This window comes from Saccopteryx leptura, chromosome 3, assembly GCF_036850995.1.
Source record: "Saccopteryx leptura isolate mSacLep1 chromosome 3, mSacLep1_pri_phased_curated, whole genome shotgun sequence".
Classification (NCBI taxonomy): domain Eukaryota; kingdom Metazoa; phylum Chordata; class Mammalia; order Chiroptera; family Emballonuridae; genus Saccopteryx; species Saccopteryx leptura.
Window position 1 is genome coordinate 61,870,389 of NC_089505.1, and position 24,502 is coordinate 61,894,890.

General features: G+C 46.7%; 1 protein-coding gene across 2 annotated transcripts; it reads right to left on the bottom strand.

Moving 5' to 3' along the window:
- Positions 1-3,557: 3,557 nt before the first annotated feature.
- On the bottom strand, positions 3,558-20,798 carry ETHE1 (ETHE1 persulfide dioxygenase). 2 transcript variants are annotated; one of them, XM_066373714.1, is made up of 7 exons: positions 20,610-20,798; positions 20,151-20,295; positions 19,904-20,052; positions 7,172-7,301; positions 4,408-4,497; positions 3,895-4,011; positions 3,558-3,756 (listed from the first exon to the last, which is right to left on the bottom strand). In XM_066373714.1, the coding sequence occupies exons 1-7, from the start codon at positions 20,688-20,690 to the stop codon at positions 3,704-3,706; spliced, it is 765 nt and encodes a 254-aa protein (XP_066229811.1). In that variant the 5' UTR covers positions 20,691-20,798; the 3' UTR covers positions 3,558-3,703. The 2 variants fall into 2 exon arrangements, with proteins under 2 accessions (XP_066229811.1, XP_066229812.1); XM_066373715.1 differs by lacking the exon at positions 4,408-4,497.
- Positions 20,799-24,502: the final 3,704 nt, after the last annotated feature.

The window sequence follows — 24,502 nt, forward strand, 5'->3', positions numbered from 1 at the left end:
AGCTGGGCAAGGGGAGGGGGTGCTCTGAGCTGAGTCAGAGACCCGCCCAGAAACAGGGGGAAATGTGTTCCCCGCCCCCCACTTTGCTATGGGTGGAGAGAGAGGTCAAACGTGTCAGCCAGACCCTTTCCTCTCTGGGCAAAACAGGAAAATAACTGGTGTGTGAAAAAGTATAATTGGAAGTCAGGAGCTGTGCTAAAATTTATATATGTTAGTTTAATTTTATCCTCGCAGCAGCCTAGCGAGAAAAGGATGTCTATTTCTATAGCTGGGGAAACTGAGGCTGAGAAGGAAAAGTGTACCCACAGTCTATACATGTTAATGTCAGATATGTTCTCTGAAAAGTCTGCGTTCTTAACCATTAGGCATACTGTCACTCTAAGCCAGGAAGTGCCTGGAAGATCATTCCAAATGATAGTGACAATAATAGCTAACACTCATCCTTATCTCCCAAGACTCTATTATGCACCTATTAAGGACACTACTTTGGAGGCCATGGTGGTGGATATTGTGACCAAGAAAGCTTAGGGTGTGGCTATCTTTGGGACTTTGGAGGCCTAGACAAATCAATAAATATAGTTAGGGTGGGCATTGATATGGCTGTTGTCATCCATTGTGCTGTGAGAAAAAAAATAAAGGTCTAGCCTGACCAGTGGTGGGTGGTACGGTGGATAGAACATTGACCTGGGACACTGAGGTCCCAGGTTTGAAACCCTGAGGTCACTGGATTAAATGATGATTCATCCAGTTTGAGCACAAACTCACCAGCTTAAGTGCAGGGTCACTGGCTCGGCTGAAGCCCCCAGGTCAAGGCACGTGTAAGAAACAATCAATGAACAACTAAAAAGTTCTGCAATTATGAGTTGATACTTCTCATCTCTCTCCCTGTCTGTCTCTCTTTCTTGCTTAAACAACAATAAAAAAAAAAGTCCATGGCTTCTGCTGAAAACCTCAACCACGTAAAATAATTTCCCAGAGATCCATCAGCTCAATTTCAAATGATAAGAAATCTTGCTTCACCAGGCAGTGGTGCAGTGGATAGAGCGTCAGACTGGGATGCAGAGGACCCAGGTTCGAGACCCCAAGGTCACCAGCTTGAGCGCGGGCTCATCTGGTTTGAGCAAAAAGCTCACCAGCTTGGACCCCAAGGTTGCTGGCTAGAGCAAGGGGTTACTTGGTCTGCTGAAGGCCCATGGTCAAGTCACATATGAGAAAGCAATCAATGAACAACTAAGGTGTTGCAACAAAAAACTGATGATTGATGCTTCTCATCTCTCTCTGTTCCCGTCTGTCGTCTGTCCCTATCTATCCCTCTCTGACTCTCTCTCTGTCCCTGAAAAAAAAAAAAAAAAAATCTTCTTGCCTGTCCAGGTGGTGGCAGAGTGGATAGACAACCTGGGATGCTAAGAACCCAGGTTTGAAACCCTGAGGTCACAGACTTGAGCGTAGCTCACCAGCTTGAGTGCAAGGTCCCTGGCTTGAGCAAGGTCCCTCTCCTCTGGCTCAGCCGGAGCACCCCCCCCCTCCCCCCCGCCACACACACCCTGTGAAGGCACATGAGAAAGCAATCAATGAATAACAAAGGTGCCGCAACTATGAATTGATGCTTCTCATCTCTCTCCTATTCTGTCTATTTCTCTCTCTCAAAATAATAAAAGTTAAAAAAATCCTCTTTGAATTCATTCATTTTAGAGAGGAGTGAGAGAGAGAGAAAGGAGGGGGAAGGGAAGAGCAGGAAGCATCAACTCCCATATGTGCCCTAACCAGGCAAGCCCAGGGTTTTGAACCAGCAGCCTCAGCATTCCAGGTTGACACTTTATCCACTGTGCCACCACAGGTGAGGCCTTTTCTTTTTTCTTTTTTTTTTAATGTAAAAGGAGGGGAGATAGTGAGACAGACTCTCATATGCGCCCAGACTGGGATCCACTCAGCAAACCAATCAAGCCACTGGTTGCGGGAGGGCAGGAGAGAGAGAAGGGAGAATGGGAAGAGAAGAAAGCAGATGGTCGCTTGTGTGCCCTGACTGGGAATCGAACTTGGGATGTCCATACGCCTGGGCTAATGCTCTATCCACTGAGCATCTGGCCAGGACTGAAATCCTCATCTTTTCACCCATATTTCATAATGGATGATCATGTCTTCCTTGCTGCTAAACCCTCTACTGCTTGTGACTATGAACACAGGGGTTAGTCTGTGTCCATCACCCATCACCCATAACAGATTTCCCAGGCATTTTAAACCTTTGAGCACTTGAATCACAAATGTCAGCTTCTCATTGTGGCTCCTCTTGTTAAATTCATTTTTAAGTCTAATGTCAACTATTTCTCCTGTATCCCACATCTTACAATGCTAACATTTTCACTTAAAAAAAAAAAATCTTATTCTTCCTTAAAAAAATAAATGTGGTCCTGGCCAGTTAGCTGAATTGGTTAGAGCGTTATTCCAAAACAACAAAGTTGCGGGTTTGATCCCTGGTCAGGGCACGCGTGCGAAGCAATCAGTGAGTGCATGACTGAGTGGAACAACAAATGAATGTTTCCCTTCCCCCATTCCTCTCTCTCCCTTCCTCTCTTTGTCTAAAAAAAAAAAAAAAAGCCCTGGCCAGTTGCCTCAGTGGTAGAGCGTCGGCCTGGCGTGCAGAAGTCCCGGGTTCAATTCCCGGCCAGGGCACACAGGAGAAGCGCCCATCTGCTTCTCCACCCCTCCCCCTCTCCCTCCTCTCTGTCTCTCTCTTCCCCTCCCGCAGCCGAGGCTCCATTGGAGCAAAGATGGCCGGCCCGGGCACTGGGGATGCCTCCTTGGCCACTGCCCCAGGCGCTAGAGTGGCTCTGGTCGCAACAGAGCGAAGCCCTGGATGGGCAGAGCATCGCCCCCAGGTGGGCGTGCCGGGTGGATCCCAGTTGGGCGCATGCGGGAGTCTATCTGACTGCCTCCCTGTTTCCAGCTTCAGAAAAATACCAAAAATAAAAATAAAAATAAAAAAATCAATAAATCAATAAAAAATTAAGCCCTGGCTGGATAGCTTGGTTGGTTGGAGCATCATCCCAAAGCACAGAGATTGCAGGTTCAATCCCCAATTAGGGCACATACAGAAACAGCCCGATGTTTCGATCTGTCTCGCTCTCCCTGCCTTTCTCTAAAAAAAAAATAAAAATAAAATAGTGGTTAACACTAATAGGAAGCCTGCCGTTTAGGCAGTATGCCAACTACCTCACACATATGGACTCTCTGGATCGTCACAACACACGATTAGTAGTAGTAGTAGTATTTTCATTTTACAGATGAGAAATTGAGACCTGGGAAAGAGAATCACCTCATCTTGGGTCTCACAAGGGGAAATGGCTCAAACTCAACATGGTGTCCTAATCCAAGGAGCCAAGAAACCCTGTCACAGATACCTGTTCACTTCTGCTCTCGGGGGTTCATATGTCCTCCTCTGGGCTCTGGACCTTCGCCCTGTCCCACTCTCCAGCCTCTCCCAGGACCAGAACTAACCCCAGGTATCTCAGCTGAGGAGCCCAGCTGGTTCCATCAGAAAAACAGACAACAATCAGATGCAGAGCAAAAAAAAGTAAATTTTTTATTCAGAAGCTTGAGGGCTGTTGAGGGAGGGGAAGAGGAGGGAGGCTCTAGTTGGAGGCACCTCTCCCCTCACCCCGCCCAGTGCATTTTTAATTTATATGGGCACCTGCCATGGACAATGTCAGGAAGGGGGGGTCTGGATCCCACAGCGCATGTTCGCTGGAACAGCAATATCTGAAAGGAAGAAACCAATGGTAAAACAAAGGGGACCCAGCAGGCAGAAATCCTAAGGGCCCTCTTTGGGAAACCGGAGTTCTGGCCCTGATCTTCCCCCTCCCTCAGACCCCGGAATCCAGGCTCCCAACTGCTCACCTATCTGCTTAGGCTTGGGCAAATTCAGATTATCCATGACCTCAACAAACTTCTCACAGCTGAGGGTAAGCCGAGGGTTCAAAGTCCGCTCCTCCTCCACAGTGGACACTGTGAGCCCTAGTAGCCAAAAGAGGAGGAGGAATCTGGTCAGTGCCTTGGGGCTCTCAGGACTACATTTCCCAGGAGGCTTTGGGGTGCCCCTCTAGCCTGGGACTAACAGGCTTTTCCCAGAATGTTCCTGAAATTTCTTTCCCTCCTCAATGGGCAGTAAAGGAAATGTAGTTTCTCACAGTTACCTAAACTCTATAAAGAGGTCCCAGGAAAACCCACACCCTCTGGAATTCTAGCTGTGGTTTCTACATCCACACTCAGTACACATAAACACTTAATGGGTTTGGTCAGAAGAATTTCTGGGAATTGTAGTCCCATGCCCCATGAGGATTACAGCAGTTTGGTGTTCTCTGTGAAACAGTAGTAAATTATGTAGGTTCCACACTTCCAGGAAGTCCTCACCATGGTAATCATGAGCTGGGTAGATGAGACAGTCTCCTGGAAGCGTGAAGATCTTTTCATGGACAGAGTGGTACAAGGTCTTAGCACAGCCTGGGGAGGGAAAGCTCAGAGGTCAGTGGATCAAAAAGACAAGAGGCCCCTTAACCCTTTCCCTTAAGAAAAGAGTGAGAGGTAGCTAAACCCTCTTCCCTCATCTCCTGCCAGTACCTCTTTATCAAGGTAGAGAAGGAGAGGGAAGGGTGTTCTAGGCAGGTGGAACAGCATGTACAAAGAATTGGGAAATGCCTGACTGGGCGGTGGCGCAGTGGATAGAGCATCAGACTGGGATGCGGAAGACCCAGGTTCGAGACCCCGAGGTCGCCAGCTTGAGCGAGGGCTCATCTGGTTTGAGCAAAAGCTCACCAGCTTGGACCCAAGGTCGCTGGCTCCAGCAAGGGGTTACTCGGTCTGCTGCAGGCCCACAGTCAAGGCACATATGAGAAAGCAATCAATGAACAATTAAGGTGTTGCAATGAGCAACAAAAAACTAATGATTGATGCTTCTCATATCTCCGTTCCTGTCTGTCCCTGTCTATCCCTCTCTCTGACTCTCTGTCTCTGTAAAAAAAAATAAAAAAAAATAATATATATATATATATATATATATATATATATATATATTAAAGTAACAAAGAATTGGGGAATGGTGAAAAATTGAGCATGGCTGTAAATAAGGCTGGGATGAGACTAAAGCACGGAGGGATTGGCCCTCACTCTAGGGACGCCAAGGAAGGGTCTGGCAGGGAAGGTGGACTAGAGGGTAAGGAACTGAAGGCATGAAGCCACGGAGGAGAATGGCACCATGGTTCCAAAAAGAAACCCTGAGTCCACGGGGCAAGACAACCTCTGGAATGTTCTTCCACCTTTTTCTCTCAGCCTAAATCCTTTCATTTCATGACTATTTTGGGAGTGGATAATGAGGAGAATAGGAACCTCAGAAGAGAAAAAGGCAGTTGGAGAGAAGAGAGGGAAGGGGAAGCTAGAGGCGAGCTGGATCTGCTTACCCAGGGCCAGGTCAGTGTGGCCCGGCCTTCTCCTCGCATCTGGTCATGTCCTCTCCTGCAAGGAGCTAAATCCTCCCAATCAACTGTCACCCCACAGTCACACACACACTCACTGTCAAAGGGCAACCAAACCCTGAGATTCTGCAACTCCCCTCCACAGTGAAACTCCTGAGTCTAAGTGCCACTTAGCAGCTAAACCTCGAATGTAACACAGCCCCCAAGCAATCAAACCACTGACTCTAACAACAGCTAGTACCTGAAGTCCTGAATTGAACTCTGCATGTCCCCCCCCCCCCACCGCACCTCCAGCAGCAATGCAACTAGTGGGGTTTTAAAACTCGTCCACAGGCCCTGGCCGGTTGGCTCAGCGATAGAGCGTCGGCCTGGCGTGCAGACGTCCAGGGTTCGATTCCCAGCCAGGGCACACAGGAGAAGCGTCCATCTGCTTCTCCACCCCTCCCCCTCTCCTTCCTCTCTGTCTCTCTCTTCCCTCCCGCAGCCAGCCGAGGCTCCACTGGAGCAAAGATGGCCAGGCGCTGGGGATGGCTCCTCCGCCTCTGCCCCAGGCGCTAGAGTGGCTCTGGTCGCAACAGAGCGACGCCCTTTGGTGGGCAGAGCGTCGCCCCCTGGTGGGCGTGCCGGGTGGATCCCAGTCGGGCGCATGCGGGAGTCTGTCTATCTCTCCCCGTTTCCGGCTTCAGAAAAAATACAGAAAAAAAAAAAAAAAAAAAAAAAACTCTTCCACAAGCCTGACCTGTGGTGACACAGTGGATAAAGCGTTGACCTGGAAATGCTGAGGTCGCCGGTTCGAAACCCTGGGCTTGCCTGGTCAAGGCACATATGGGAGTTGATGCTTCCAGCTCCTCCCCCCTTCTCTCTCTGTCTCTTTCTCCTTTCTCCCTCTCTGTCTCTCTCTCCTCTCTAAAAATGAATATTAAAATAAAAAAATGAAAAAATAAAACTCTTCCACAAACTCCTTGATACTCTTCAAAATGTGACACTAATTCCCTTCACCTTGATTTAATGATTTGGATAAGGGACTTGCATCTAATAAATAAAATATTGAGGAAATAATAGTGAGTGTCCTCAACTTAGGAGGCTAGGTCATTGAAAAAAATTTTAAGACTCTGTCTCTCTGATCATTCCCTTGGGGAGAATCCAGCTGCCACTCTGTGAAGACACTTAGCCTCACTGAGAGGTCCACCTGGGGAGGAACTGAGGCCTCCTGCTCACAGCCAGGGCCAGCTGCCAGCCACACAAGGGAGCCTCCCTGGAAGCGGACCCTCCAGCCCCCAGGCAAGCATTTAGCTGACTGCAGCCCAGGGCCACAGCTTGACTGCAACCTCACAAGGGACCTTGAGCCAAAGCCACCCAGCTAAGCTGATCCCAGAGTCCGAACTCTCAGAAGCTGTGTGCAATAATAAATGTTAATCATTGTTTTAAGCCACTCAGTTCTGGGGTAACTTCTTTCTCAGCATTAGATAATTACACACCCCTGAACCTAACTGTTGGGTTACAGCTAAACTCTTCAATGTGACTGTTTCCTCATCAGCTAACCCCTGAATCTAACTCCCCTCCACTCCAGCAGCTAAATGCCTTGAGTTTAATCCCACCCCCCTACAAGTTTAAAATTCTTTCCTTCATTCTTGCAACTGATACTGAAAACCCTGGCATACTCATAACTACAGTAAGATCTTGGGCTGAGGAAAGGAGCCTGTGACCTTGCTGGAAGTCTGTTCGCCCACACCCTCGGATAAGCAGAGCATCTCCAGTGAAGGCCATGCTGTGATCATTCAGGACGAAGGTGACACAACCTGGGGTGTGGCCGGGGCTGGCCCGAGTCTCCAGGGCCTGGCAGGAAGGGAAAGTACAGACAGTCACAAAGGATCCAATGGCTCTGCCCTGGTGGTGAAACTGGCTCCAGGAGCCTCCCCACCCCCACCCAGGGTCACATCTAAATAACCTATTTTGTGAAAAATTAAGTTAGATTTCCAGGCTCAAATCTCATACCAGTGTAAACTCCAAATAAATTAAAGGCAAGAAAATAAAACCAGAGCCCTGGCTGCATAGCTCAGTTGGTTAGAGCATCAACCTCATACTCCAAGGTTGTGGGTTCGGTCCCTGGTTAGGGCACATACAAGAATCAACTGCCGCCTGACATGTGGTGGCGCAGAGGATAAAGTGATAACCTGGAAACGCTGAGGTTGCTGGTTCAAAACCCTGAGCTTGCCTGGTCAAGGCACATATGGGAGTTGATGCTTTCTGCTCCTCCCCACTTCTCTCTCTCTCTCCCCTCTCTATAATGAATAAATAAAATCTTAAAAAAAAAAAAAAAAAAAGAATCAACTGCCTGAACAGGCGGCACAGTGGATAGAGCATCGGACTGGGACGTGGAGGACCCAGGTTTGAAACCCTGAGGTCGCCAGCTTGAGCACGGGCTCATCTCATTTGAGCAAAGCTCACCAGCTTGAGCAAGGGGTTACTCGGTCTGCTGTAGACCCCTGTCAAGGCACATATGAGAAAGCAATCAATGAACAACTAGGGTGCCCCAACGAAGAACTGATGCTTCTTATCTCTCTCTCTTCCTGTCTGTCTGTCCCTATCTGTCCCTCTCTCTGTCTGTCACAAAAAAGAAAAAAGAATCACCCAATGAGGGCATAAATAAGTGGAACAACAAATTGATGTTTCTCTCACTCTCTCCTTTCCTCTCTCTCTAAAATCAATTTTAAAAATTAAAGGAAAAAAAACATAAAACTGTAATAGCAACAAAAGTACAAATGAAAATATGACCCCTAGGTAGGGAAGAACATTCAAATGTGATCCCTAAAGTCATAGTCATTAAGGAAAATATCAATGGTTTGACTTTAAATCGATTTGAAGTTTCACAACGACAAAAACATTATAAACAAAACTTAAAGGGAACAGATAAGCTGGGGAATATATCTGTAACACATATACCACATGGTAGTTAGCATACCGCATAAAAAAGAGATCTTGCAAATCAATAAGAAAAAGATAAGCATACTAACATAAATACAGAATACTAACCAGTCATTAAAAATTAACATTATAATAAAATTGAATGATGATCTACACAAATATTTAGTGCAGTGGTTCTCAAAGTTTGGTTTTTTTTAAGTTTTTTTTTTAATTTATTTATCTTTAGAGAGGAGAGAGAGACAGAGAGGGAGAGAGAGGAGAAGCAGGAAGCATCAACTCCCATACGTGCCTTGACCAGGCAAGCCCAGGGTTTTGAACTGGCGACCTCAGCATTTCCAGGTCGAAGTTTTATCCACTGTGCCACCACAGGTCAGGCGGTTCTCAAAGTTTTTAAAATCGGGGCGCATTTAAAATCCTACAAATAATTGTAGGCACACTATATACAAATTTCTGAGAAACATGTTACAATAAGTCAAATATTAAAGAAAAAAATATAAAGTCCAAGCATGCTTTTATGTTAAACAAAACAAATATGACAAAATTAAATTTATTCTGACATTAAAAAACATTTTTATGTTACATTTTTTTTTTGTATTTTTCTGAAGTTAGAAATGAGGAGGCAGTCAGACAGACTCTCGCATGCGCCCGAGATCCACCTGGCATGCCATGCCCACCAGGGGGCGATGCTCTGCTCATCTGGGGCATCGCTCTGTTGCAACCAGAGCCATTCTAGCGCCTGAGGCGAGGCCATGAAGCCATCCTCAGCACCCAGGCCAACTTTTGCTCCAATGGAGCCTTGGCTGCAGGAGGGGAAGAGAGAGACTAGAGAGGAAGGGAGAGGGGGAGGGATGGAGAAGCAGATGGGCGCTTCTCCTGTGTGCCCTGGCCGGGAATCGAACCCGGGACTCCTGCACACCAGGCCGACGCTCTACCACTGAGCCAACTGGCCAGGGCCCCTGTTACATTTTTTGAGTTATGCTTTTTAGAATTTGTAAAAAAGAGGAGTTAAAAAATTTAAAAAATGACAAAAAAGTTATCTTTTTATATATATAGATACATTCTTAGTAAGATTTAGTAAATTCGGCAGGTCCCAGTGAGAATGTGTTAAGTTTTTTCATTCTTATATTTACGAGAAACATGAGCCTGATGTGTCCTGGCGGATTTCTTCAATGTTTGGGCATATATTTTAAAGGCAAACTCTCATTTCCTCATCAATACATTGAAGAATTCCTCTCTTTTTACTCTTAATTGTGTTGAGAACATACATATCATCTTAACTTTACACCAAACAAAGAATAGAAGAAACTTGCCTCCAGTTTTTCCCCGGGGAACATAGTGGGTAGTGTAAACTATCCAGCACCACAGCTTAACAACCTTTTGCAACCTAATCAGGCAAGTGAGGTGGGGGGTTGGGCGGATTGTCAGCTTAGAGCCAATTCCCCACACCTCTGTCCCCCAAAAATCTAAACTCCAAAAACCCTGTTGGTATTTTGGTCTCCAACAGGCACATATTTTTCTGGAATACAATAGGGCGCACCTGGAAATCTTCTAGGGCGCACCAGTGCCCCTGGCGCACACTTTGAGAACCACTGACTTAATGACACACATTGGGCAAATGTGTGTTACAAATGTTAGGCTAGCTCGCTTGCGCTTTGCCTGACTGGTGCATGAGCACCAGGCAGCACCATGTGTGTACAGTCTATGTAAGGCTGGGGGTGCTTGCCTTCAGGGTGCAGACTGTAGATAGTGGATTGCCTGCCACCATTGGGAGGGGCCATTTGGTGCTGGAAATGCCTCCCTCCTATCTGTTTGGCTTGGGAGTCCTGGGAGAGAGAAGCGGTTTTCCCTGTTTGCTCATCCTCCCTTGCAAAACTCTAATAAACAGAATGGCCCACCATCCTCCAGCTCCACAGTTCCTTTACCATCTGCCCAAATCCAGTGTGAATCTGCATGGCCACAGCACCTGGCCTTACAGATATTTAATATCCAGTAAATGCAAAAAGCAGGTTACAAAGCTAGTTACAGTGTCATCTTTTTATTATTTATTTATTTATTTATTTATTGTATTTTTCTGAAGTTGGAAACGGGGAGGCATTCAGACAGACTCCCTCATGCGCCCGACCGGGATCCACCCAGCATGCGCCGGGGCCAACTTTGCTCCAATGGAGCCTTGGCTGTGGGAGGGGAAGAGAGAGACAGAGAGGAAGGAGAGGGGGAGAGGGGGAGAAGCAGATGGGCGCTTCTGTGTGCCCTGGCCGGGAATCGAACCCGGGACTCCTGCACACCAGGCCAATGCTCTACCACTGAGCCAACCAGCCAGGGCCTCAGTGTCATCTTTTTAAAATCCCCTGACCAGACTGTGGATATAGTATCGACCTAGGACACTGAGGATCCAGGTTTCAAACCTGGAGGTCGCCTACTTGAGCATGAGATCACAGACATAACCCCATGGTCACTGGCTTGAGTCCAAAGGTAGCTGGCTTGAAGCCCAAAGTCACTGGCTCAGCTGGAGCTCCCCCCACACACACACATCAAGGCATTTATCTGAAAGCAATCAATGAACAACTAAGCTGCCGCAGTAAGGAAGGAGAAGTCAGACCCCTTACCCCTCCTCCCTGAGGAGGAAGAAACAAGAAGAATGCAAGGGAACAGAGCCAGCAGGGGTAGCTGTCAACCAGTTATGGATTAACTGCTTCCTACAGGTCTCTGAAAGGGTGCCTGGGGCCACTTGCTACACAGAGCAAAGAAGATAGAACTTATCTGAAAACCCCTTCCCTTTTCATTTCTTAAAAGCGTTTAAGAGACAATATTGACATACCTTAATTAAGAATTCCACCACTGGACCTGGCCGGTTGGCGGTTGGCTCAGCGGTAGAGCGTCGGCCTGGTGTGCGGGGGACCCGGGTTCGATTCCCGGCCAGGGCACATAGGAGAAGCGCCCATTTGCTTCTCCACCCCCCCCTCCCTCTCTGTCTCTCTCTTCCCCTCCCGCAGCCAAGGCTCCATTGGAGCAAAGATGGCCTGGGCGCTGGGGATGGCTCCTTGGCCTCTGCCCCAGGTGCTAGAGTGACTCTGGTCTCGGCAGAGCGACGCCCGGGAGGGGCAGAGCATCGCCCCCTGGTGGGCAGAGCGTCGCCCCTGGTGGGCGTGCCGGGTGGATCTCGGTCGGGCGCATGTGGGAGTCTGTCTGACTGTCTCTCCCCGTTTCCAGCTTCAGAAAAATACAAAAAAATAATAATAAAAAAATAAATAAAATAAAATAAAAATAAAGAATTCCACCACTTATCCTCTGAACCCACCTAGTCTCCCCCTGGAGTCATGAGAGTGAGGTGTACCTCTAGACAAAGGGACCACAAGCCCCTTCCATGAAAACCTGTGGTCTGTAAAAGGTATATAACCCGTAAGAAAATCAACTTCAGGGAGCACGTGTCTTTGGAGCTACTAACCCCACGTGCTCTGCCAGTTTTTTTTTTTTTTTAACTTATTAATTTTAGAAAGGTGGGGTGAGAGAGAGAAAGAGAGACGGGGAAGAGCAGGAAGCATCAATTCCCACATGTGCCTTGACCAGGCAAGCTCGGGCTTCGAACCAGCAACCTCAGGTCTCCAGGTCAATGCTTCATCCACTGCACCACCACAGGTCAGGCCTCCACTGGCTTTCAATAAATTATTTTCCTCTAATAAAGTTATCTAAGCATCTATCCTCTGTTGGGTCACTTCCTGCTACAGCAGCTCTCTCCCTTCCTGTCTGTCCCTGGCTGTCCCTGTCTATCCCTCTCTCTCTCTCTTTCTCTCTCTCTCTTTCTCTCTCTCACTTGCCTGATCTGTGGTGGTGCAGTGGATAAAACATCAACCTGAAAAGCTTAGGTCGCAGGTTCAAAGTCCCAGGCTTACCCAGTCAAGGCACATACAGGAAGCAGCTACTACAAGTTGATGCTTCCCTCTTTCCCTCTCTCCTTCTCTTTCTCTCTCTCCTCTCTCTAAAAATCAATAAAACAAAAAAATTATATTCATTAACTCTAAATACACATTTTGTTCTTTATAGACTTGTTTTTAAGTGTTTCTCTTTTCCTTAAGATTTATTTATTGATTGAGCAGGGTTGGCGAGAACTATCAACTCATAGTTGCTTCACTTTTAGTTGTTTATGATTGCTTGCCCTATGTGCCTTGACCAGACTAGGCCGGGGTTTTGAACTGGCGACCTCAATGTTCCAGGCCACTTTATCCACTGCATCACCACAGGGTCAGGTTGTCATCCTTTTATAAAAAACAGTGAACATAAAAAAAAACAAAAAAAAAACAGTGAACATGATGGAGAGCACATATAAATCTTGAGATAGGAAAGGTTTTTCTAAGCATGATAGGAAATTCAGAGGCCATAAGGAAAAATGACAGATGTGGGCATATAGTTTAACTTAATCAAAGAACAAAATCAGAGTTAAAAAGCGTCTATTTAAAAGCGTCAGCATGGCCCTGGCTGGTTTGCTCAGCGGTAGAGCGTCGGCCTGGCGTGCAGGAGTCCCGGGTTCGATTCCCGGCCAGGGCACACAGGAGAAGTGCCTATCTGCTTCTCCACCCCTCCCCCTCTCCTTCTTCTCTGTCTCTCTCTTCCCCTCCCGCAGCGAGGCTCCATTGGAGCAAAAGATGGCCCGGGCACTGGGGATGGCTCCTTAGCCTCTGCCCCAGGCGCTAGAATGGCTCTGGTTGTGACAGAGCGACGCCCCGGATGGGCAGAGCATCGCCCCCTGGTGGGCGTGCCAGATGGATCCCGGTCAGGCGCATGCAGGAGTCTGTCTGACTGCCTCCCCGTTTCCAGCTTCAGAAAAATACAAAAAAATAAAAATAAATAAATAAATAAAAAATAAAAATAAAAGCATCAGCAAACAACAAAAAAAACCCTCAGAGACAATATTAACATGCATAAGAAAGCATTATAAAGTTTAAATATCCATAATATATAAATAGCTCCTAAGTATCAGATAAAAACTCCCAAAAGAAAATGGGCAGGCCCTGGCCAGGTGGCTCTGTGAATAGAATGTCCACCAGGCATACCGAGGTCATGGGTTCAATCCCTGGTCAGGGCACAGAGGAAAAGCAATCAATGAGTACATAATTAAATGGAACAACTAAATGAAATGAGTTGATGCTTCTCTCTCTCTCTTCCTCTCTCATCAATTAAATTTTTTTTTTAAAGAAAAGAAAAAACTGGGCAAAGAAAAAAAAAACAGGCAATGCATGGAAGAGGAAACAAATAGTTAAAAAAAAAAAAAATCTGGCCTGACCTGTGGTGGCGCAGTGGATAAAGCGTTGACCTGGAACGCTGAGGTTGCCGGTTCAAAACCCTGGGCTTGCCTGGTCAAGGCACATATGGGAGTTGATGCTTCCTGCTCCTTCCTCCCCCTTCTCTCTCTCTCTCTCTCTCTCTCTCTCTCTCACTCACTCTCCTCTCTAAAAATTAATAAAAGAAAAATTTTTTAAAATCTGAAAAGATGTATGATCTCCCTTAAAAGGAAGGAAGTGAGTCAAATTTAAAAACTCTTATTTTCACCTACCAGATTGGCCATGGTCAGTTATAGTGTTTAAGGAAAGCCCTTGCATTTCCTGGGATGTGGGTACAACTCATAAGGCTATGCTAGAGGGCAGTTTAGCAGTTTCCATCTTCTTAGATATGCACATTTCCTGATCCCCCAAAGCCACTGCCAGGACTGCCAGTAAGGCCTGACCAATGGTAGTGCAGAGGACAGAGTGTTGACCTGGGACACTGAGGTCCCAGGTTCGAAACCCTGAGGCCATTAGCTTGAGTGCAGGCTCACCAGCTTGAGCACGGGGTCTCGGGATTGAGCGTGGGATCATCAACATTATCCCTTGGTCACTGGCTTGAAGCCCAAGGTCGCTGGATTGGCTTAGCTGGAGCCCCCGGGTCAAGGCACGTATGAGAAGCAATCAATGAACAACTAAAATGCCACAACTACGAGTTGATGCCTCATCTCTCTCCCTTCCTGTCTGTCTCCCTCGCTGGCTCACTCACTTAAAAAAAAAAAAAAAAAAAGAAGACTTCCATTAAGAACCCCAGATGTGTCCTGGCCAGATCATTCGGTTGTGTGGAGCCTCATGTGGAAGCACAGAGGTTGCTGGTTCAGTCCCTAATGGTCAGGACACAGACAGGAACAGTCTGTCTCTCCCTTTTTTTCCCCTCTAAAATCAATTAAAACAAACAAAAACGGACATAATAATACCTGCCCAGGGGGTCCGCATTATTTAAATCCCCACACTCAATTCAGGGAAGCAATGTCAGAAAAATTGTTACCCTAATGATCTAACTTCTGAGACTACCCTCAATCAGCCTAGACCCCACACTTAAAAGTCTGCAGCTCACTCACCTTGCCGTTCCCACGGCCCATACTGCCCCCGGTGGCGAGTAAGCTCTCAGCTTCTTTCCCCTTGCCTCCCCAAATGTCTTCTTACACTCCATTTTTCAAAAGTATATATTTAATCTTGGTATAACCATGTATTATTTCTATGCCGTCTCAACTCAAAACCCCAAAATATCACTTTCCACTGTAGCTAAATACTCTGAAACTCCATCAGCTAAACCTTTCTTTTTTTTTTTTTTTTTTTTGTATTTCTCTGAAGCCGGAAACGGGGAGAGACAGTCAGACAGACTCCCGCATGCGCCCGACCGGGATCCACCCGGCACGCCCCTGCGGGGCGTCACTCTGCCGCGACCAGAGCCACTCTAGCGCCTGGGGCAGAGGCCAAGGAGCCATCCCCAGCGCCCGGGCCATCTTTGCTCCAATGGAGCCTTGGCTGCGGGAGGGGAAGAGAGAGATAGAGAGGAAGGAGGGGGGCGTGGAGAAGCAAATGGGTGCTTCTCCTATGTGCCCTGGCCGGGAATCGAACCAGGGTCCCCCACACACCAGGCCGACACTCTACCGCTGAGCCAACCGGCCAGGGCCTAAACCTTTCTTTTGTGGAAACAAAATAAGATGAAGTGATGAATGGATAGAGGTGTACACTGTAAAATATTTTCCAACTTGTCTGTACACTTAAATTTTTCCACAAAATATTGAGGGATAAAAGATTTGTTCCACAATTTAAATATTTAATTCCTAATAGGAGGAAGCATGGAAAGCCTTGTGCGTCCACATGACATCTCCCGATTCCCTAACTGCCCCTAACAATTAAATCAAAATCTCAAAAGCAGGACCTGGGAAATCAGTCTCTTGAACAGCACCCCTCTCGATCAACATATTTAGCAAGAAAGGCTTTCTGAATCTACCACCCCTCATGGGAGATAAAATGTTCAAGTCTCAATGACTGCTTGTTAAAACAGAACATTCATTCTACAATAAAAACATCCAAATGTGGCCCACTATGAGTGTAAAATGTACAATGAATTCAAAAAACTGTTGGGTAGCTTCTACTGAAGTTAAACATACATCACTTCTGTGACTCAGAGAATCCACTCCAAGAGATTTGTATAAAGACTCTTCATAGCAGCGCTATTCATAAGAGCCCCCACTGGAATCAGCCATCAAAAGGAGAATAGAGCCTGACCAGGTGGTTGGGCAGTGGATAGAGCGTCGGACTGAGATGCAGAGGACCCAGGTTCAAGACCCTAAGGTCGCCAGCTTGAGCGCGGGCTCATCTGGTTTGAGCAAAAGCTCACCAGCTTGGACCCAAGGTTGCTGGCTCGAGCAAGAGGTTACTCGGGACTGCTGAAGGCCCACGGTCAAGGCACATATGAGAAAGCAATCAATGAACAACTAAGGTGTTGCAATACGCAACGAAAAACTAATGATTGATGCTTCTCATCTCTCCATTCCTGTCTGTCTGTCCCTTTCTATCCCTCTCTCTGTCTCTGGGAAAAATAAATAAATAAATAAAAGATTTTAAAAAAAAGGAGAATAGATAGACTGTCATAAATTCATACCATGAAATGTTCTGCATCGGGCTTGGTAAGCTATGGCTGGTGTACTACATTGGAGCTTCCACCTGCTTTTGTAAGGCCTGAAAGCTAAGAATGGTTGTTATATCGTTTCATGGTTGAAAAAAACATGAAAGTATGAATGATTATTTAATGACACATGAAAATGATTGAAATCAAAATTTCAGTAAACATAAATAACACATGGCTGTGTTTTACTGGAGCACAGCCATGCTTATTCATTTATGCATCGTCTATGGCTGCTTTCATGACAACAGGAGAATTGAGTAGTCACAACAGAGACCATATAATCTGCAAAGTGAAAGTATTTACTATCTGCTCCTTTACAGAAAAAGTTTGTCAACCCTATTATATAGCAACAGAAGGAAAGAACTACAACCACATACAACATTATGTACAGTGAAAAAAAACAGGCACAAAAGCGTACACACTGTATGGTATGGTTCTTAGATATAAGGTCCAGAACAAGGCAGAAACTGATCTAAGATTAAGACAAAAAAATGATCCCTTGGCAGGTGGCAATGGCCATAAAAGGGGAACAAGGAAGCCTTCTAGGGTGCTGGACATGTCCTGTATCTAAATCTGGGCAGTGGATATTCAAGTGTAAACATGTAAATATTTGCCAAGCTGCACATGTACAATATGTGCCCTTTGTACTACATAATATGCATGTTACAATTCAATTCTAAAAAGTGGAGTTAGGAAAATATGGGAGGGGAAAAATGTATCTATCTGCAAAGGTTTATAAAAAACTCAAGTGTAAACCAAACAAAACGTGGAATATTCATAAGGACAGATAATAACAAGTGTTGGTAAGGACATGGAAGAACTAAAACACTTATCCTCTACTGGTGGGAACATAAAATGGTGTAGCCATTTTGAATTAAAATTTGGCATTTCCTCAAACAGTTTAAATATAGAGTTATCATATGATCCAGCAATTCCAAACTAGGTATGTACCCAAGGAAAATGAAAACACCCACACAAAAGCTTGGACCTAGATATTCCTAGCAACATTATCCAAAATAGCCAAAAATAGAAACACCTCAAATGTTTATCAACTAATAAATGGATAAATAAAATGTGATATATCCAGACAATGTAATATTATTTAGCAATAAAAGGAAACACTGATACATGCTATAACATGGATGAACCTTGTAAACATTATGATCAGTGACAGAAGCCAGTCACAAAAGGCCACATACTGTATAAGTCCATTTCTCTGAAATGTCCAGAATAGGCAAATCTATTAACTGAAAGTAATTTAGCCCTGGCTGGATAGCTCAGGTTAGAGCATCGTCCTGATACGCAAAAGGTTGCAGATTTGATCCCTGGTCAAGGCACATACAGAAACACATTGATGTTTCTGTCTCTCTCTCTCCCTTCCTCTCTCTAAAAAAGAATCAATAAAAAATAAAATAGCCTTGCCTGTGGTGGCGCAGTGAGTGGATAAAGCATCGACCTGGATGGAACACAGAGGTCGCCAATTCAAAACTCTGGACTTGCCTGGTCAAGGCACATATGGGAGTTAATGCTTCCTTCTCCTCCCCTCTTCTTTCTCTCTTTCTTTCTCTTTCTCTCCCCCATCCCCTCTCTAAAATAAATAAATAAAATTTAAAAAATAAATAAACTGATATAACTCTGCACCATACATAATTTAAAAAAGAGTAAATTGGCCCTGGCCGGTTGGCTCAGTGGTAGAGCGTCGGCCTGGCGTGCGGGGGACCCGGGTTCGATTCCTGGCCAGGGCACATAGGAGAAGCGCCCATTTGCTTCTCCACCCCCCCCCCCTCCTTCCTCTCTGTCTCTCTCTTCCCCTCCCGCAGTCAAGGTTCCATTGGAGCAAAGATGGCCCGGGCGCTGGGGATGGCTCCTTGGCCTCTGCCCCAGGCGCTAGAGTGGCTCTGGTCGCAACAGAGCGACGCCCCCTGGTGGGCAGAGCATAGCCCCTGGTGGGCGTGCCAGGTGGATCCCGGTCGGGTGCATGCGGGAGTCTGTCTGACTGTCTCTCCCGGTTTCCAGCTTCAGAAAAATACAAAAAAAAAAAAAAAAAAGAGTAAATTACTGGTTGCCTAAGGCTGTAGAAATAAAATAGGGGAGGGGCTGGGTGAGAGCCAAGAGGTGTGAGGTTTCTTTTTGGAGTGTGGAAAATATTCAAAAATTAATTGTGGTGGCTTCACAACTCTATGACTATACTAAGTCATTGAGTTGCACAGTTTAAATGGGTGAATTGGAAGCTTATGAATTAAGTCTATAAAGCTGTTTAAGAAAGAAAACACTGAAGATAAATCTACCACAGCTAAACCCTTCAACATTCATTCATTGAAAACATGACTCATTCAGCTTAACAACAGTCTCATCTTTACACAAAATCTGACCATCCCTAACTCTTGTTAAGGCTTCTCAATCCCAGAAATACTTGTTAGCACCTGACTATTGTGTACAGTTTACATAAATGTACAACACATTTTGTTTGCCTGTTTTCAGAAAAAGTCTTGAAACAAAGAGGCTGTAACCACTGTAGCTAAACCCTCTGATCCCACACATAGCCCTCATTTCTGCTAAATGCTCTGACTCAAACTATTCCCACTTAGCAAAATCCTCTAACCTGGAGGCTGAGACCTCACCCTGTCACCTGACATTCTGTCCCCAATGTCAGCCTAACTCTACATCTTTAGCAACTCTGATCAGGAAAAAAAAAGCCCTGCCAGATCCCTCTCTGAGTGCAACTCCTCCCAGCACCCTCCCCACCCCTCTGCATTGCCCTGGGTTGAAATTCTGGCCAAAAAAAAAAAAGGAAAAAAAAGAAAAGAAAGGAGAGGAGAGGGGAGGGAAGGGGAGGGGAAGGGAGGGGAGGGGAGGGGAGGGGAGGGGAGGGGAGGGGAGGGGAGGGGAGGGGAGGGGAGGGGAGGGGAGGGGAGGGGAGGGGAGGGGAGGGGAGGGGAAGCGAAGGGGAAGAAAAGAGAAGAAAAGAGAAAAGAAAAGAAAAGAAAAGAAAAGAAAAGAAAAGAAAAGGCAGGTAGGAACCTTCAAACCAATCTGGTGTGAGGCAATGGTAGGGCTGGGGCCAGGGTGAGGAAAGACAGTGTCTAGGGTGCAACATTTAAGGAAGTTCCCCAGAAGGTGTTGACTTTGAGAGTGAACACCTCCTTAAATGTTGCCCCTAGGTGCCTCACTGGCCTCACCCTAGTCCTGACCATGGACAACAGGATGCTACTGCCTCCAACAGCTCTGGTCTTGGCATTCCAGCCCCCTGTTGACTTTTATGGAGATGCCAGGCCAAAGGTGCTGCCCCAAAGCTGCAGGAAACTCCGAAAGTGCTGTTGATTTAAGGGGCTCGGCCAGAGACACACCTTCCCAGAGCCTCTTGCCCCAGTGCCCCGCCTGAGTAATGGCACCTTTCTCCCAGAGACAAAACCTCAGGGGTCAGAAACCCAGGCCTGAGGCCCATTCTACCCCAGGCTTGAGGAGCCCAGGTCCCCAGCCCCCTCTTCCCTTAAGCCCAATATGACCAGGCCACCAACTTCTCGAGGACCCAGCAGCCAACTTACGAAGCATCAACTCACAAAGCGCCCGAAGTGGATGGCCTGTCCATCCTCTATATGCAGGTCTGCCTGGGCCCCACTGAGGCGGGAGATGACAGACTGGCAGCCTGGGAGTAGGGACCGGAGCAGCCCCGAACCTGTAACGTGGTCGGCGTGGCAGTGGGTGTTCACTGGGAGAGAGAGGAGGACAGATTCAGGAGGGAACAGGAGGAACGCAGCGTTCTCAGCCACCAGCCCGCCTCCCGCCCGAGTCCGGCCCCACGCTGACCAGCATACAGCAGCCGCAGCCCCAGCTCCTTGATCAGCTGGGCGTCCCGAGACGCAGTCTCCAGAACCGGGTCGATCAGAACGGCCTCTCGGGACTCTCTGTCACCCAGGAGGTACGTGTAGGTGCAGCTCTTGGGCTCAAACATCTGGGAAGGCGTTGGGGGACAGGTGAGAGCGCAGGAGCAAACTCCCACTCGCTGGGCACCTGCGAGTCCAGGCCTCGACCCAATTCCCTTCCTAAGATCCAGGCAGAAGCCACAGCCGCTTCCTTCCCCGGGGGTCAAGATTCAGGGACAGCAGCAACTCCCTAAGTCCCCAGCGCCCTCTTCTCTGAAGAACCCAGGAGCCCGCCCCAAGCCCAGGGGCTCCCAGCCCGCTTCGGATGAAAGGACCCAGGACTTCCGCCCCTGCCGCCGCCCGGGGCCCAGAGATTCCGCTCTCCGGTCCCGCTAGCTCTCACCTGCCGCAGGAGCACGGCGGCTCCAGCCCGGCTGTGCTGGCTGAGCTGCCGCCAGGCGACTCTCCGTGCGGCCCCCGCCATCGCGCCCGCAGCTGGACGGGGACTGAGCCCAGGTCAGCGCCCTCTAAAGCCGAGAGCACCGCGCTGACCCTGAGGAAACCGGCCAGTGCCAGGCCCGCCTTACCCGGCCGCGGGGGCGGGGCGGGGGCGGAGCTCGGCATAAAAGGGCCGCGGGGCGGGGGCGGGGCCTGCATAAACTCAATGTAGGGGGCGGGGCTCGGCTTAAAGGGGCCGCTGGCGCGGGGGCGGGGCCTGCACTGAACTTAATGCGGCGCCGGAGGAGAAAGAACCAGGGTGGCCCTGACTGCCAGCGGGGCGGGGACGTCAGAGACTCAGGTGACACTGAGAATGTGAGAAACACGGAGACACTGAAAGGGCGAGGGTAAGACTCTGAGAAAAGTACAGTGAATGAGGTAGAAACCCAACAAGAGGCCCCAATACACTCATAGTCACCAGGGCCATTTTATAGGAAAAAAGGATGGTCAGCTCCTCATTGTAAGAGCGGTGGCACAGTGGATAGAGCATCTGACTGGGTTGTAGAGAGGACCCAGGTTCGAATCCCTGAGGTCGCTGGTTTGAGCTCTGGCTCATTCAACTTGAGCACGGGCTCATTAGCTTGAGTGTGGAGGGCTCACTGGCTTGAGCGTGGGATTATAGACATGACCCCATGGTCACTGGCTTGAGTCCAAGGTCGCTGTCTTGAGCAGGGGTCACTAGCTATGCTGTAGCCCCCCAGTCAAGGCACACATAAGAAAGCAATCAATGCATAAGGCACCACAACAAAGAATTGATGCTTCTCATCACTCTACCTTCCTGTCTGTCTGTCCCTATCTGTCCCTCTCTGTTTCTCCCTGTCTCTGTTAAAAGAAAAAAAAAATGTTTGGTTCCAGGACAGTTCAGGAACTGCTGGGTGGGTGAGTGGTTCCCAGAACAACACTTGATCCCATTAAAGTTTATTTTTAAATTAATTAAGTAATTTTTTAGGAATCTTTCTTTCTTCCTAAGAAAGAATCATTAAAAAACTTTTTTTTTTGGCCTGACAGGTGGTGGTGCAGTGGATAGAGCCTTGACCTAGGATGCTGAGGACCCAGGTTTAAAACCCTGAGGTCCCAAGCTTGAGCATGGGATCATAAACATGACGTTAAGGTCGCTGGCTTAAGCAAGGGGTCACTGGCTTAGATGTAACCCCTCAGTCAAGGCATGTATGAGAAAGCAATCAATGAATGAACTAAAGTGCCACAACTATGAGTTGATGCTTTATTTTTTTAATTAAGTAAGAGGCAGGTAGGCAGAGAGATGCTTTATGATTTTTTTAATTAAGTAAGAGGCAGGTAAGCAGAGAGATGCTTTATGATTTTTTTAAATTAAGTAAGAGGCAGGGAGGCAGAAAGACTCCTGCATGCACCCCACCAGGATCCTTTCTGTAAGCCCCCTACAGGGCGATGCTCTGCCCATCTGGGGCCACTACTCTATTGCTGGGCAATCAAGCTATTTCAGGGCCTGAGGTGAAACCATGAAGCCATCCTTAGTGCCCAGGGCCAACTTGCTTGAAACATTCTAGCCATGGCTGTGGGAGGAGAAGAGAGAGAGAGAGAGGGGGGAGGAGGAGGGATGAAGAAGCAGATGGTCGCTAATCCTGTCTGGCCTGACTGAGAATCGAACCTGGAACTTCCACATGCTGTTGCCAGATGGATGCTCTACTGCTAAGCCAACTGGACAGGGCCAACTTGATGCTTCTCATCTCTCTCCCTTCCTATCTGTCTGTCTCCATCTGTCTGTCTCTCTTGCTTGCTTAAAAAAAATATATATATATATATATATATTTGGCCCTGGTTAGATAGCTCAGTTGATTAGAGCATCATCCTGATAAGCAAAGGATACTGGTTCGATCCCTGGTCCTGGTCAGGGCACTTACAGGAACAAATAGATGTTTCTGTATGTCTCTCTCTCTCCCTTCTTCTCTCTCTAAAAAAATTAAAGAACAAAATAATTTGCATTATATTTTGTCGCGGTCCAGCCATGACAAGTCTGTTACGGGGTCTCGAATGGGGAAAGGTATGAAATTGAATAAATGATAGAGACTAAAGATATATACATACAGATGGGTTTGGGAGGACACCACAGGCAAACAGTCTCTACTGTTCCTGAGCTGTGACATAACGTCTCCCAAAAGCGCATCTGCCTTTATTCATGGAAAAAATGTGGTCCATTAGCAATTCACTTAAGTTTCCAAGGCAACTCAAAGACAACCCCCCACCATACCATTCAAACTTTACACTAATAAGAAACTAGCTTCCAGCCTCTTTGGGAGAACACGGGTGAGACAAACAAGAATCAGGTATAGCTCTTTGTTAACTAGGCAGGTGAGGTGGGGGTTGGGCCCAGCACCTCTGTCCAGATTGCAAAAATACGCTGTTTATTTATTCGGTCCCCAACAATATCTTGCAAAATCAAGATGTAATTGGGTCATTTGGCTTCTGTTGGGATGTGAACCTCTGTAAAGGTCTTTTGTTTATACCAAGGACCTAGAGATGAGAAAACGTGTTGTCTAGTCAGAGATGATCAGAAATTTTACTCCTTGGAATCATCTCAGTAGTGTGAATGGGACATCCCACTCTTGTTTGGAGGGTCTAAGTCACTATGTCACAGAGAAGCTGTCATGATTTCCAGTCCAGATGCAGAGCTTCAGAAAAAAGATGCTGGCAACTACAGTTGATCCTTGAACAATACAGGTTTGGATTCATAGGTCCATTTATACATGTATTTTTCTCAATAAAATATACTGAAAATTTTTTGAAGATTGCAACAATTTTAAAAATTCACAGATGAACTGCATAGCTTAGAAACAGGAAAAATTAAGAAAAAGTTAGGGATGTCATGAATGCAAAAAATTATGTATTTTTCTTATGATTTTCTTAATATTTTCTTTTCTGCAGCTTACTTTATTATAAATAGTACATGCAACAAAATATGTGTTAACCAAATGTTATTGGTAAGGCTTCCATTCAATAGTAGGTTATTAGTAGTTACATTATTTGGGTGTCAAAAGTTATATAAGGAATTTTTACTGCATAGGGGTCACCCCTAACACCCCATGAGGAGCCACTGCGCCACCTCACCCGCAGGTGTTGTAAAGTACCAAAAGCTACAGGATCTATATTAATATTTTAAGAGGATTAAAGAACACTTTATTAATTTGGGTTAAGGTGTGCAGAGAAATTTTTAGAATAATCTCTGTACTGTGTGATTGGCATAAAATCAGGATGGCCCTTGGCATTGAATTGTAAATGCAAAGGGGAGGAAAACATGGATTCCCAGACATTCCACCCCACCTGTGGGGAAAGGGGTGAATGGCTAGCCAGGTGCAGGAAGAGCAAAGCCAAAATAAACCTTTTCTTATAGTAATGAGCCATTTGTGGGCATTTGTCCCCACAAAACTACCTCTCCTATGTAAATGAATATGGTTAATACGTGTGACTCTGGACAGAGAGATGGCAGAGAAACACTAGAAAATATAGGAATGCCTTTTAATATGTAAAGAGACATCTTTCTACCATTGTGTTGACTTGTAAATTTTGTTTTCTCCAAAATGATGTATGGCTTGCAAATTGAACATGGTCCTATCATGTTAAAGGACATATGACTATAACCAATAGTGGTAAAGGGCACCTAATTGCAATTTTTACTTCTGTACTTCCCACTTACAAAACTATAAAAACTAGGTAGAACAAAGGGCTGGCGCACTCTCCCTCAGATTTCTGTGGGAGTTGCCGCTGCTTGGCCAAGCTAGACAATAAAGCTTTGATGTGTAATCAATGGATTTTGTTCATGTC